The sequence below is a fragment of the Daphnia pulicaria genome, chromosome 8, assembly GCF_021234035.1.
Source record: "Daphnia pulicaria isolate SC F1-1A chromosome 8, SC_F0-13Bv2, whole genome shotgun sequence".
Classification (NCBI taxonomy): Eukaryota; Metazoa; Arthropoda; class Branchiopoda; order Diplostraca; family Daphniidae; genus Daphnia; species Daphnia pulicaria.
In genome coordinates, this window is record NC_060920.1 from 14,289,580 (window position 1) to 14,304,206 (window position 14,627).

General features: G+C 43.6%; 1 protein-coding gene across 1 annotated transcript; it reads right to left on the bottom strand.

Annotated features, from left to right (window-relative positions):
• Nucleotides 1-169: 169 nt before the first annotated feature.
• Nucleotides 170-14,443, bottom strand: LOC124312033 (laminin subunit alpha-like). The gene is made up of 30 exons (XM_046776431.1): nt 14,237-14,443; nt 14,023-14,129; nt 13,770-13,916; nt 12,579-12,706; nt 12,389-12,497; nt 12,146-12,316; nt 11,857-12,070; nt 11,582-11,791; nt 11,245-11,517; nt 11,038-11,175; nt 10,700-10,972; nt 10,487-10,621; nt 10,261-10,425; nt 10,038-10,196; nt 9,709-9,965; nt 9,143-9,631; nt 7,856-9,074; nt 7,688-7,794; nt 7,546-7,626; nt 6,591-7,476; nt 6,036-6,525; nt 5,629-5,978; nt 2,899-5,561; nt 1,872-2,826; nt 1,707-1,805; nt 1,427-1,632; nt 1,112-1,357; nt 880-1,033; nt 591-818; nt 170-517 (listed from the first exon to the last, which is right to left on the bottom strand). Exons 1-30 carry the CDS (start codon nt 14,400-14,402, stop codon nt 252-254), a joined length of 11,091 nt encoding a protein of 3,696 aa, XP_046632387.1. The 5' UTR covers nt 14,403-14,443; the 3' UTR covers nt 170-251.
• Nucleotides 14,444-14,627: the final 184 nt, after the last annotated feature.

The following is a 14,627-nucleotide window of genomic DNA, read 5'->3' on the forward strand; positions in this document are numbered from 1 at the left end:
TTGCCAATGGCCGTAATAGGCTAAGACGACAAGACCATGAGTAGGCTATAGAGACCTAAAATAATTATTGAATGCCATCTCTATAGACAGAATTTGATTCGCCACATATTTAGATAAACAGTATAATGGGAAATTGGGAATAGACAAACGAAACAAATGTTCACTTAGGTTTCTTTGAATTTCAGATAATTGTATTAAGGTGACTTCACTACATCATGAAGAAGAGACAGGATAACGTTGGTACTTTTCTTTTAGATTGTTGGGCAAGTGGTGGCTGTAACACTGCCAATAGCCTGTGTTGATCCGAAGCGCAACAAGTTGCGATTAATATTGAGATTACGGATGCATCCCACGAATTGCTCTTGAGTTTTAATTCCGCGTGGTTTGCTTGGATTGGGGTGACCTCCGATAAATAATGGGTTATTTGTGTCGGTGGATGATACACCGGCCACTCCTATTCCAGGTTCGACAAACACATTGTCCACCGATAGCGTCACTACATTTTTCGCCTTAATGGCTACGTTTAAGTAAAATCGAATAAAGATATAATTATCAACTTCGGGGATTTTCAGAGAAATTTTCACAAATACCTTGGACATAGTGCCATTTTCCATCACACATGTGATGCTCATGAGGAGGAATGTAGGTCGCAACAATAGGACCACGTCCATTGTCGACGCTGAAGATGAGAGCGCCATTAACCATTTGTAAAAGAAGGAAATCGCGTCGACCATGTACGGACATAAGAATGCCTGACGTGCTACGAGGTTTAATCTCCATGCTAATGTCAATATCCAATCCGACGCGGAAATTTTCAACTAAAAGTATTCAGAGAAAAATGAGAACATTTTTTAAAGGACTGAGACTTCGTGATGCTACCTGCTTTGATGTAGCCTCCTTGAACGGCAAAGAAGGAACCAGTCTCAACTTTAGATGAACAAGGTTCAGTTCCCTCGAGGTAGCTGGGCTCACCAGCCGGACGGGAGCTTGCCCGGAAATTTCTCAAACATCCAATTAGACCTCCCTCTACTCCCTATAAAACAGTTCAATTCAAAATTCATTGCACAAATACAAAACCAACAACAACAAAAAAAAGGAAACAAAATCAAACCTTGAAATTATGACGAGCATTATTCAAAACTTCGGGTGAGATTCCTCCTACATAGTGAGGTTGATCAACGTTGATGGTCTGTGTATTACCGGGCGAACTTCCTTCAGCCACAACAAGGTCATCGACAACGAGAGTTCCATTTTGACGATCACGGTTGAACATGACTGTGTGCCATTGATCATCGTTGTAAGTTTCAGGACTGGAAAGTAGAGCTGGTCCCGTTCCGCAATTGAAAGAAAAGTGGAGCTGTCAAAGAAATTAGAATTCAGATATTTAGACAAATATTTCTTGGATAACTAAAATCTAAAGTAGTACTTTTCCGTCTTTGAGATACAGAGCTGTGTAGTCAATGTGGCGATTTTCTGCTGCGTAGAAGATGATGCCGTCAGGTTCAGAGGTCTTGAATTCAACTGACAATTCAGACTTTTGGCGATGACGACCCGGAAGCGTGTTGTATTCGTGTCGGCTAAACTTGACATTGCCGAAGCGCGTGCCACTGTTATCATCAACATCAGGATCATCTGTTGAGAGGCAGTTAGATTAGTTTCAATGTTACAAAAAACCTATACATTCAAGAAGATCTTGATTGATTTACCAGCTGGTTGGACAGGGAGGCGACACTGGCCCATAGGAATGGTTGTCGTTTCTGGAATAGGCGTGGTAACTGGAATCGCTTCAGTTGTTGTTGTAATGACTAAAAATATTTCATACAACGATTATTTTTAAATTTTGTTGAATGGCTGCATAATTTATTTATTACCTTCCGCTTCCGTAGTAGGTTCAGGCTCGATAGGTTCGCTGGGTTGGGTTACCGGCTCAAAAGGTAATGATTCTATCGGATCTGTTTCTGAAGGTACTGTTTCTGAAGGTACAGTTTCTGAAGGTACCGGATCAATCGGCGAGGAGTCTTCATCGTCGATTCGTTTGGGTTTCAAAGGAGATCCTCCGAGGGCGTCAGGAAGAGGACACTTGGCTACGGAGGCTCCTTGGTTGCCTGTTGAGGATGCGTAGTTGATGAGCTTGCCATTGATAGTAGTATCACCGATACATCCAGAAAAAGAAGAATCGGTAGCTGAAGCACCAGGAGCCAAAGCAAACCGATCGGGTACACCACCAAAGTAAATGGGAGTGGCTGGAATCACGAGTGGACTGTTGGGTGTATCAAGTGTGTAAACATCGAAATCATCAACGACAAGACTAATCTGTGATCCGTCTGCAGTTGCAGTAACCACATGCCACTGTCCATCATTGAGTTTGGTTGGGCTTTCAGAGGCGACATCACCACCTGGAGATGACCTCATTACTAATGCGCCATCGAGTAGTGAGAGAGATAACCTGTTGGTTTGATCTTCGTTGGCCATGTAAAATATCAAGCCATTGTCTTGTTTGGTCTTAAATTTGAGGCTAACTTGGGCGAAGTTTTCAATGTTGACACCAGGTAGAGAGACGTATCCTGTACCGGCCTCATTGAAGGAGACTATATTAGCCACCTTAGCAGGACATCCGGAAACCACCCCAAAGGCTTCGACATTCTGACTCAAATCGACTGGTGTTCCAGAAATTTGGACTTCGTCAATGCAACCATCAAAATCGACATTCGTGACATCTTCAAATCGATGATCTCCAGGATAACCTCCGAAGTACATGTAGTTAGTAACGGACAAATCAGAATCACCGATAGTACTCGATCTCTGAGCAACATCCGCTCCATCCACCTATTCAAAGATTTAAAGCAAATTTTATTATTTGAAACTTATCGTCATTATTAGAAAGTTCGAAGAGTTCACCTTGAGAATTCCATCGCGCAACCGTCGAACAGCCTCAATCGTGTGCCATTTGTCGTCATTGTATTTTTCGGGTGACTTCAATGTGATTGTATCATCTCCCAGATTGTATCGGTACACCACTTTACCCTTATTGAGCTCAATTGACATGAACTCCTTGCCTTTGCCAGCCAAGAAGAGTAAACCATTATCGGCAGTCGATTTGAACTTCAATTGAACGTCGACTCTATCGCGGAAGCGATAAGATTTTCGGTCAAGGGTAGCATAACCTTCGCCATCAAAACGATAGCCAGTGCTCTCTTGCAGATTTTTCAGCTTGTCGCGTTCAACAGCTCCGTAAATATTGGCAGCATCGACAAAATTCCACAAACCAACTGCCGTGTCGCCTATCATAACTTCTTCAACTTCTCCGCGGAAAGAGGCGTAGAGAACGGTAGGTTGAATATTAGCTTTTGGGGGGTATCCGCCGATGAAAATCTTCGACAAGTCCTGATCCAAATTGAAAACGGAAAAGGTGCCCGGCAATACAGCTTCTTTAGTGGTGACTTCCACTTCACCAGCTTCTTTTTCGGCACGAACCGTGAGCCGGACAGATTTACCTGTTCGCTGCACAACAGCCTGGTACCAAACGTTATCGGAAACCAAACGATCGTTGGTAACTGATTGAGGACCTGAGCCAAGATCTGTCGTTAGGGTCAAGTATCCATTACGGATTTCGAGTGTCATGAAATCGTCTGAACGAGTTCGCCGGAGTTTCTTGCTTGTTCCGACCTCGTTACCAAGATAGGCAAGGAAGCCATTTGTGTCTGCTGTTCGGAAGTAAAGAGAGAATTGATTGGCTGTGGCCGCACGACTGAGACCTTCAGGGTTGTGCAGTTGCAGTGTTGAATTATGGTAGAAAGTAACTCCAACAGTAATGCGATTAGCTTGATCACGAGCCAATGCCGTTTTCTGACGTAATTCCGCCAATTTTGCTGACAAATCTTTACCCATTACACTCAAAACTGCTTGTTTTTCTTTAGAGCGAGTAAGGAGATTGCGAAGATCGGGCAAAACGGCGTTGAGTCGCTCAAGATTGGAGAGCGAAAATGTTGTGCTTTTGCCGACGGTGTCAATGTCACGGGCTAACTGATTGGTTCGGTCTCTTTGCATTGGGATTTGATTTGAAACCTCTTGGATTTTCGCTGAAGCTTCCGAGCCACCCTGCTGAGCCCCAGTGCTTGTTTCTACGGCTTTTCGGCCATTTTGTTTGGCACTGCCGGTAGGAACGATCTTGTCCAATGCGTCGTTAACAGCCTTCAAACCTTCCGCAGTGCGTTGATTGTTTTCTTCCACCAAATTGGACAGGGTTTCTGCGGCCATTAAACGTGGTTTCAGCATAGTCTGGGTTCGTTGAAGCGCGTCTCCTGCTTGAGCCAGTAGCTCTTTGGAGCGTTGATGCGATAATTGAGCTCGTTCTCCTACTCCTGATGAGAGCTGGGTGGCGTTCAAACCTGCGTTCGTGGCTTGCTCTGCAGCCTTGATGGCTTCATCAATGGCGTCGACAATATTTTTGTAGGAATTGGCAGCTGAAACGGCATTCTCTGAAGTTTGGCGAGTGTCAGTCAACATTTCATCTAATCCGGCCGCTTGGTCTCCGAGTTTAGTTGCGTGGATCTGTGCGTCGTAAAGGATTTTTCGCGATTCGGCCAAATCAGTTTCCTTCTGTTCAACTGCTTCGTGAAGTGTATTTTTTGAAGTCATGAGGCGGTCAATATCCAGCTTAAGTTGATCAAGTGTTTTGCGTGCACTCTCCATCAAAGCCGTAGCATTATATAAAACTTGAGCGCAGTTTTTCAAATGAGCGCTGGCGGTGGTATTGCGCTGTTGAATGTCAGCCACGGCACCTAACGAAGATGAGACGCGATTTGCATTTGTCAGCTTGTCAGCCATTTTGACGTTATTTTTTGTTCCGTCAATATTTTTACTCAAATCCATAACTCGGATGATTAAATCGCTGAGACGGGTGGTAAGATTGGCAAGTAAAATGCTGTTGTCGCGAACAGGCAGGGCCTCTTCTTTCATCTTTCCTAATAAACTGATAGCTTCCTGAAGCTCGTGATCTGCTCCACTCTGGCGCTGTTGGAAGTTTCTTGAGCGAATCTCTTGCAACATAACTTGAGCTTCGCCGAGTGCTTTGTCTATTTGAGGTCCAGCACCACCTTCCAAACTTTCGGCAAGAACGGCCACCTCCCCGATGATGGATCGTGATTTCTGGACAGCCTCTTGGATGAGCTTCTCCACCTCGACGGACTCGATGAGAGCATTGTTGGCTTCGTGAGCTTTTTCCATTGATTCTTCCTCGACGTAGCCGGTTTTGATTTTCAAGCCACGAGAGGTAGCCTCTAACTCAACTGTGACTGCTTCCAATGGTCCAAACTGAATTTGAGAAACATCTAAATTTCCTACTTCGGCTCTCAAGTCCAAAGCAGATTGGTTTAGAGAAGTCAGCTTTTGATGAGTGAAGAAGGTCAGTGCAACCGTTTGAAATTCTCCAACAATGGGGTCAACAATAATTCTTAATTCATCAGTGACATCCAGCAGGTTGTGTGAGCAAGAATCGCACTCAAAACAGCCCTGGTCGGGAACCAAAACCCAGCGGTAAGGGCAAGCCTCACATTTATCGCCTGTAATTGCCAATTGAAAATGATTAGTTTTTCATTAGCTTAAATTTATATTGATTTTCAAAATTACCAATAACACCAGGCAAACAAGCGCACTGGCCAGTTTCCGGATTACATCCCACTCCAATGGCAAAGTCCTCATTGCAATTACATGACTGGCATCCGGCCGGACTGTAATTCCAAAATCCAGACACACAGCGTTCGCAATGGCGACCAGCAGCTCCTGGACGGCATCGACACTGACCCGTGTTATCGTCACATTGAGTTCCTTCTGAGGCACTCGCACAGCTGCAAGAGCGGCAACCACGGCATGAGCTGAAACCATAGTGATCAGGAGCGCAACGATCGCATTTTTCGCCAATGACATTCGGTTGGCACTCACAGACGCCAGTAAAACTGCTGCACTGGCTCGTTCCGCACCTACAATTGGATTTTTATTAGTTTTTTTTGTCAAAGATTTATTAATTTTAAACTTACTCATCGCAATGACATCCTTGACAGTCTTTAAGTTCCACGGCGTCACCGTAGAAGCCTGGAGCACAGAGGCCACATGCCGGTCCATAGGCGTTATTCAAGCATTTTAAGCATTCGCCAGTGATTGAATCACATGCTTGTGGATCATCAACGTCAATATTGTTGGAGCAATTGCAAGGTTTGCAAAAATCGCCAATAGCTTCAGGTCGTCCGTAAAATCCTGGAGCGCATGACTCGCACAGGGGACCAGTATAGCCGGGTTTGCATTGACAAGCGATTTCATCGCCAGCTGGTGAAAAATCGCAAGTCAGGGCGAAGTTGTTGGATTCGATGGGAAGAGGACAAGCACAGATCAAACAGTCTGAAGGCGTTGCCTGAGTTGCATCACCCTGGTAACCAACATCGCATTTTTCGCAATGGTCTCCAACAGTGTTGTGTTTGCAGTTGAAGCATTTTCCTGTAATTGGGTCACAAGTGTCGCTGTGTCCATGACCTGAAAAAAAGAATATCAGATAACATTTTTTAAACTAAAGGAAAATTCAAAATTTTCGTTTTTACATTGACACGGGACACAGAAGCCGCCGTATGGACCGGTATGAGCCCTGAAATGACCAGGTGCGCAATCCTCGCATGAAGTTCCTTGATAGTTGACAGGGCAATTGCACTGTTCCACAGCCACAGCAACATCAGCGTTGTTCGTAAGCTCCCTGACAGCGATATCCATGGTGACTGAGGTCAACCGAGCTTCGCGAGTTGGGTCTGAATAAGATCCACGGATGTAGAGGCCACGGACGTCTTTAAGGGCTACTAAAAGATTTTCTCGGGAAGCTGGTAGACCAGACGGAAGGACAAAGTTTCGTTCGTTGATCTCGACGCTAACGGCCAACGGCACAGATGACGATGGTGTTTCATGACCAAAGTGATATAGAGTAAAATCGCCTCCGATGAGGATGATGTCAGGAGCGCTGACGGCGTAGCCTGCTGTTCCAGCGACGTAAACAATGGTGTAATTGAGGTTTCCGCCATACGAAGTCAACTTGTTGCCCAAATAAGTAAGTGGGGCCGAAAAGTAAAAGGAACCATCTTCGGGTAGGAAATCGGTGAGAACGGCTCTGACCATTTGATCGTATGACTGAACTTGATCGACACTACGACGAGAGCCGACAAGGCCAACAACGATGGCAGCAGCCGTCCAGTCCTTCATGTCTGTTAAGTGTGAACGGAAGAGCTGAGAGGTAGTGCAAGTAGAGGCTTTGCCGAAACAGAAACACTTGCTACAGCCTCTTGGATTGGATTCTTGTAAGTTGAATGTGCCTGAGGAACACATGTCGCAAGATAGCCCAATCACGTTTTCCTTACAGAAGCAGCTAGCTGTTTCTTGGTCACAGATTTCTTCAGCCGAACCTCGAACGTCGCAATTACATAATTGGCAATAAGGGAAGGCCTAAATTTATGATGAAATATTGGAAGATTAGTTAAAGATTATTAAATTGTTGTTAAAATAGGGCCATACCCAGTATCCAAAAGCACAGCGATCGCATTTACGGCTGACGACATTGTGTTTACATTGGCATTGACCGGTGGAAGAATCACACTGAAATTGTCAACAGCAATATTAGCAGATTAAATAATAAAATACTGATGTAACGTTTTACCTGGAGATTGCCTTGATGGACACCTTGAGGATTGCAACTACATTCCTCGCAACCAATAATTGGATCGTAACCGTACGTGTTGGCAACACACTGGTCACAGCGAGCGCCTTGAAAAAATAACTCAAAGGTAGATTTAAGATATTTTTTAAAATGTTGATTGATTTATACCTGTTACACGTGGAGGACAGATGCAAGAACCGGAGGCAGGGTCACAGAGAGCGGTAGAGGGGCAGTCACACGGCTTGCAATCGGGGAATCCAAAATAGCCTGTCTGGCATCGTGTACATTGACGACCAATAACGCCTGATTTACAAGGACATTGACCACCAAAGGGGTCGCATTCGAAAGAGAGCGATCCTTGGAAATCGCATTGGCATGGAAGCGCTCCACTGTTGAATTCAGTTGTCAAAGTGAAGATGGCTTGTCGGCAAAAATCTGGCGTATTGCGGTCAACTTGGAAATTGTTTCTGCCGCAACGAGCGATAAATTCCGCCGTCAAGTCAATTGGCGATTCTTCCAAAAGCGCGGGGGTAAACTCGTCGGCTGGGACTACGTATACATAGTCCACCCAGGCGGTCTTGTTGGCGGGCGATTTGAGAGTCAGGATAAAATTTTCCTGGATTTGGAAGGCTTGATTACCGCTGGCCTGTTTGATAACTGAGCGGCATCCAGAATTGGATGGGCAGAGAGTGGTTGGCAGTTTGGCTTCGTAAAACTGTCCGTTTTGCAGCAAAACGTCCAGTTCAAATTGTGGATGAGCTGGCTGGTAGTAATGTACGATGAATACGTAGTAACCAGCATGGGGGACTTTACCAGTCACGTCTACCATTGACTCTTTCTTGTCTAGATAAACCAAACCAACATTTTCGTCATAGATTTCTTCTGGGAGAACGCTGGTGGCCTGTTGGATGGTGCCACTTTCAAATTCGACGCGAGTTGAATCGGAAGCAGCTGGGAAGTTTCCGGCAACACACTTTCCGTCGCGTTGAATACAAACTGATTTGGGTTGAACGTAATCGAGAGACCATTCTGACGAGGGTATGGCAATAATTGAATCGATGGCTGCATCAGCTTCTTCGTTAATCGAAGCGCTGCGAATGACGACATTATTATTTCCTTCCATTCCCAGTTGAAAATCTGCAACTTTTCCGTCGCTATCAGTCACCACTTGACGGCAGCTCGTTCGCAGAGTGCAATCGTATAAGATGGCAACACCTTGTTGGCGACGATCCTTGGCTGTATTAACATCTACTTCGATGTATGTTCGTTTGCCTTGACCGGATGTGACGTAAGCCAAGACAAGAACGTAGTTTCCTGATCGAGGCACTCCGACATCCATGTGAATTTCCTGTTGAGTGTCGCTCAGTGCAACTGCATCATTAATCAACTAAGAAATAAAAAGAAATCATAAAACAAAATTACTTATTTAAAATCTTATTTAAATTCAAACTGTACCCGAGAATCCGAGATGACAGTAGCTTCTCCTGTATTGTCATCGACAAGTGTGTATGCCGCATCACTTCGAACATTGGTGAAAGGATCAAGGCTAGCATAAGTAAATTGTCGGCACGATCCTTGCTGCTGTTCAGTATGTAAGCAGGGTTTAAGAACACGCTCCTGAAGGATTGTTCCTTCATAATAAGCAGCAGGGAGAAGAGCGAAGTAGTCGAGAAGGAGACTCTTATTTGTAGCAATCGAAGCTGTCCACATTCCCGGATTGAGGATGAATGGAGTCGGAAGGTTACCCGAAGGTCCAGCAACAGTTACAAATTTGGGTTCCCGGCTTGGTTCCATGCGAACTAGATAGGTTTGTTCGGCATCGTGAGAGTTTTCAGGTGATAACTTGACTTTTGCCATTACAGTGTCGTCGTTCGGGTTGACATAGCGCAGAATCATTCTGTAAAGCGATGGCTTTTCAATCATAAATTCTTGGAGGATTTCATTCTGTATGAAAATAAAAACGACATTGAAGCCACATTTTACAAAAAAAACTTTGTCTTTACTTGATTAAACTTAATTACCTGAATTTGGGAAAAGACAGCATAGCCTCGCCACGAGAAACCAGGGAATTGAGTCTGATCATAACCAAACCGAACAGGTGATCGAGTGGGTGTGTATCCATCTTCAGCTTCGTACTGATATTGGTATAAAGTGGGGAAGTAGTGCAATTGAAGAGGTTCGTCACAAGATCTTCCTTGAATACGTTGACGACAGACACATTGTCCTGTAGTCTTGTCACACAGTGGGCTCACTGATCCTCCAATATTGCAACCGCAATCTGAAAATTCATCGATTAAAAGGTTTTAACGGGGTGTTATTAACGAATGTATCAATAAATTTTAATACACACCCATGCAACCAAACGGATTATCTTCTTGCAAGTTAAAGAAACCGTCAGCACAATCGCTACAACGACGACTGGTTACTCGTGATTTACAAGAACACTGCCCATCATCCGATCCGCACACCCGCAGTGAACCGATAGTTCCAGCAACAACGCAATCACAATCTGTAAACCAAAATGATTGAATCAATAAAAAGTTCTGGAATGTAAAGAAGAATGATTACAGTACCTTGACATCCTAATGGATTGTTAGTTTGCATGTTCCAATAAAGCGGTTTACACTGGTTGCATATACGGCCCTGAACGCGCTCTTTACATTTGCATAACTCGCCTTTGGGCACTGATCCACAACCAGCGAACGCCTCAACGACACCAGCCGGATCGCAGTTACAATCTAAAATATAAACAAACTGTCAGTCACAAATAATTGGATAGTTTATTTAAACACACGTTACCTTCGCAAGCAGGATAGTTGTAAAATCCTTCACGACAGTGATCACATCGATGTCCGTCAAAGTTGCTACGACACTGACAACGCCCTTCGTCGTCACAAGAAACTCCGAGTGATCCCGATGTATCGCAATTGCAACCTAATTAGAATAACCGCGTACAATAAGTATCTGTCACGATTTACGTATTGGCTGGCTAAGTTCTGATAAAACACTTACTGATGCATTCTGGGTATTTGAAATAACCGGGTGAGCACTGGTCACAGGCACGTCCTGAGAAGTTGGGCAAGCATGGACATTTTCCGTTGGGGGTGCAGATGGTAGACGCACTTCCGGAGTCACTACAGCCGCACGGTTTGCAGTCAGGATGGCCCCAATAACTTGGTTGGCATTGGTCACACCTGGGTCCACCATATCCCGGCTTGCAAATACACTGACCATTATTTTTGTCACATACTTCCTTGATTGTTCCTCGTGGATCACAGTTGCAGTCTAACAGAAAAATACAGATTTTGTAGATTCTCATCATTTTTTTTAAAGATATACTTTTATCTTACAAGTGCAAGTCGGATAATTGAAGAAGCCGTGTTCGCAACGTTCACAGCTACGTCCTCCAAAATTGTGATCACATTGACACTGACCGTTCTCTAAATCGCAAGCGTCGGAGATTGATCCTGGAGCTTCGCATTCACAGGCTGTACGTGAAGATCAGAGAAAATGCTTATTATTTTTTTCAAATAAGACATAATTTTAAATTAAATTACGTAAGCATTCGGGGAAGTTGTAATAGCCTTCGGCACATTGATCGCAATTATTTCCGGCATAGTTATATTTGCAGGGGCACTGGCCTCCACCGACTTCGCAAACATTATCTCTGGTACCGTTGGTATGACAATCGCAGGGTTTGCACTGCGGGTATCCATAGTAGCCAAAACTACACTGATCGCAATGCGGCGAGAGGAACTGCGGTCGACACTCGCATTGACCACTACCTTCCGCACAGTTTCCAGTCGAGAAAAATTCGTCACACTGGCATGCTAAATCAAACACATAAACGTTATTATTATAGATATCATAATGGCATTGCTTGTTTTTTCTTACGTTGACAAACATCGGTAGCGTTAAGAAATTTATCATAAGGTCGATAAAATGTTGGTTTGCATTCGTTACAGTTAATGCCTTGCGTGTTGTGACGACAATTTTGGCAAACACCTCCGCCTTCGTAGAATCCGTTAATGTCCAACGAAAGACCAAGACGATCGATATCTGGATTGTATTGACACTCGTCGGTATGGCCAAAGCAATTGCAAGCTAAAATCAAGAAAAAGATGTAATGAAAAACTTATTATAAAGGTTGAGGTATTTGGATGTCTTACGTTCGCAGGTGAAAGGATCGTACGCTTTGGACTGCTTCCAAGCTTTCTGGACGAATCCTGGACAGCATCGCTCGCATTGGGGCCCGCAAGTGTTGTGCTGACAGCGACAAAGTAATTTATACGCGTCTTCGGGATCGGTAATGTCACAAGATTCGGCATGACCGTTGCAAACGCAACGCCCTCCGATTGAAATGTCACGGATTGAATAGAAAAACTAAATAGAGAAAATTTTTAAATGCAACAAATTGAAATGTACTATAACCTAGAATTTAATTAAGAAAAATCTTACCCGACGAGTGAGGGTAAAATCGTTACGGGAAAAGCTGACCCATTGTCCGAGCAAAGTCTTGGGCCGCAAAAGCCTTAGACGAATGTTTGTTGCCTTTGTCCATTCTTGCAAAACGGTCGAGTTATAGAAATTTGTTGAAGATGGGCGATTATTCAAGAGCGAGACAACAATCTATTCACGAAAACAAAAGCCGGTTATGCAATTTTGCTATCTGTTGGGATATCTAACTTGCTATTAAATTACCTCGCCGTCCTCCAATGGGACGACTTTTGAAAACTGCGTTTCACAAGTAACGGAATCGTCTCTTGAGATGGGATCAATTGTCTCCGGTCCAAATTGGTCAACGCAATCACTGGAAAGAATGTGAATTTATTAGAAATTCTCCATATTTCTAAACGTGTTAATTTCATCAAATTTTGGCTGTTGTCTTTACCTTACAGTGTCGGCAAAATACTGCCACGGGGCATAAGTTAACCCATTATCGGTTGAGCGTTCTAGCACCCAAACACCAGGGCGTGGAGAATTTCCCATTTTGATGAAAACGTAGGCAACGTGAAATTCCTAGCATGTTAAGATTAAATTTTCTAAATGAGGACACTCATCGATTCAAATTCTCGAATATGTGTTGAAATAGTCCAGTCGGCCAGTCACTCGACAGATGTCCGTCCGTGTTTACATGAATCTTCCATGTTTATGCTAACTTCAAACCCCATCTTGTCGGAAGCTTAGACGTTGGGATGAAAGTTAATTAAGAATCCCCTTTTCGCTATCGCCTTTTCAGTATTTTAAAAAGAATGTCGTGGAATATTGACTATCGGTTGTGAGAAAACAAATTTTGTCTACTGGTAAGGGGTCAAGAAAAATATCAGTTCCAATTGAATCATGAATCCCGTCCCTTTGGTATAAACCATGAACCATAGCCAAAATAACAAAATGATAAGAAGGCATTTGATATTTACAAACACATAAAAAAAAGTATGGGCGGTAAATATGGTGACTGGACGTTACTGATAAAAACAAGCGGGAAGTGGGAAGTGGGTGTTCACTGAAACCCATGTCCACCCGTAGATTAGAGGCCCCAAAGACTATCGGACCGGAAGGTCCATGTTCTACATTTTTGATGGACTATCATGAGAAAACTTTAAAAAAGCGTTCCATTTAAAATTTTCGCAGCTCGACAATCATTGTTAATGAGATGAACATTCTAATGGACTGCAGAAGAATGTAGACAGCAATATACTAGCAGTCAAGAGCGCAAATGGAAACCACATGTGCACGTCTTGGTATGTTTTTCTAGCTCTCCCCCCCCCCCCCTCCTCAGCCTCACATCTTCCCCTCGGATTTTATTTCTGTTAGAGCCCGACTGACTGCTATCTCATTGCTCCCTCCCTTAGTCTCTAGCTTTTTTAAGTTCAAAAGGCCTTCTCCGATTTCTGAAATTGACCGCTGCTAACCCGATGCTTTTTTTCTTTCAGTCCCCTACAGAGCCCACATAAAGTTATAGTACTTGTTTCTTCTCACGGAGACAAAACAGGACGGCAACACTGAGCCGTTCTTTGTCTCTTCTTTTCCTTCTTTCAAAAATATACTCTTCTAGGTTGTTATGAAATATTAATAAACATACCTGTCCCAAATCGATGGTTAAATTGACAGTAGCGTATTTCAACCCGCGAGACATGGGTGGGCTCTGCCACCAGTTGGAGGTTCCATCAATGGCGTTAGATGCCGGATGGCTTCGTTTAGGATCTGTAGGATCACATGTGTCGCAGATCTATTGGTATTAAAATGCAAAATTTTAATAGATTCATATTACTTACTGTATGGCAAAAGGTGTAATGGATCAATAACTTTGTAAGAGAATTATTCAAAAACTGTACCTGTCCTTTAATAATGTTGATGTCTTCCCCGGGGTCCAAGTTACTTGTACTGCTGCCAACAAGTTTGCAATATAATTCTGGTCCGGTAACATCTTCTCCGCATGTGGCTACAAGAACGAAAATAATGTGAAATAGTTAAACATTTTTTTCCCGATTTTACTAACGCCCCGATTAAGAAAATTACTAGTACACAAAATAATTCAATATAACATACCTGAAGCATAAATGCGACGATTGTCCGCAAGATTAAAATAAGGTGGAGATAATCCTCCGTCGACGACTTGAATTTTGGGAATTGGATCACGTTGAGCACCCACAAAACGAGTGCATATAACCACTATCACTCCGATCAAAAGTGGCGAGCAGTTCAGGACACCCATCTTGACTCGGCGTCCTCTGCCTTCTGTTTGAGTGATTTTTCAAACTAGCGCTTACTTTTAAGACTACCCATAAAGCTTTCGGCACAAGTCGCTACTCTGCTCGCATGCTGTGCGTGCGAGCTAGCCAAGAGACCCTCCCCCTGTTCTTTGTATCCGGCTCCTTCTGCCACTCATACATTTTCTAAACAGTTTGAATATTAATGAAATTAAAATTACGTACTCGAT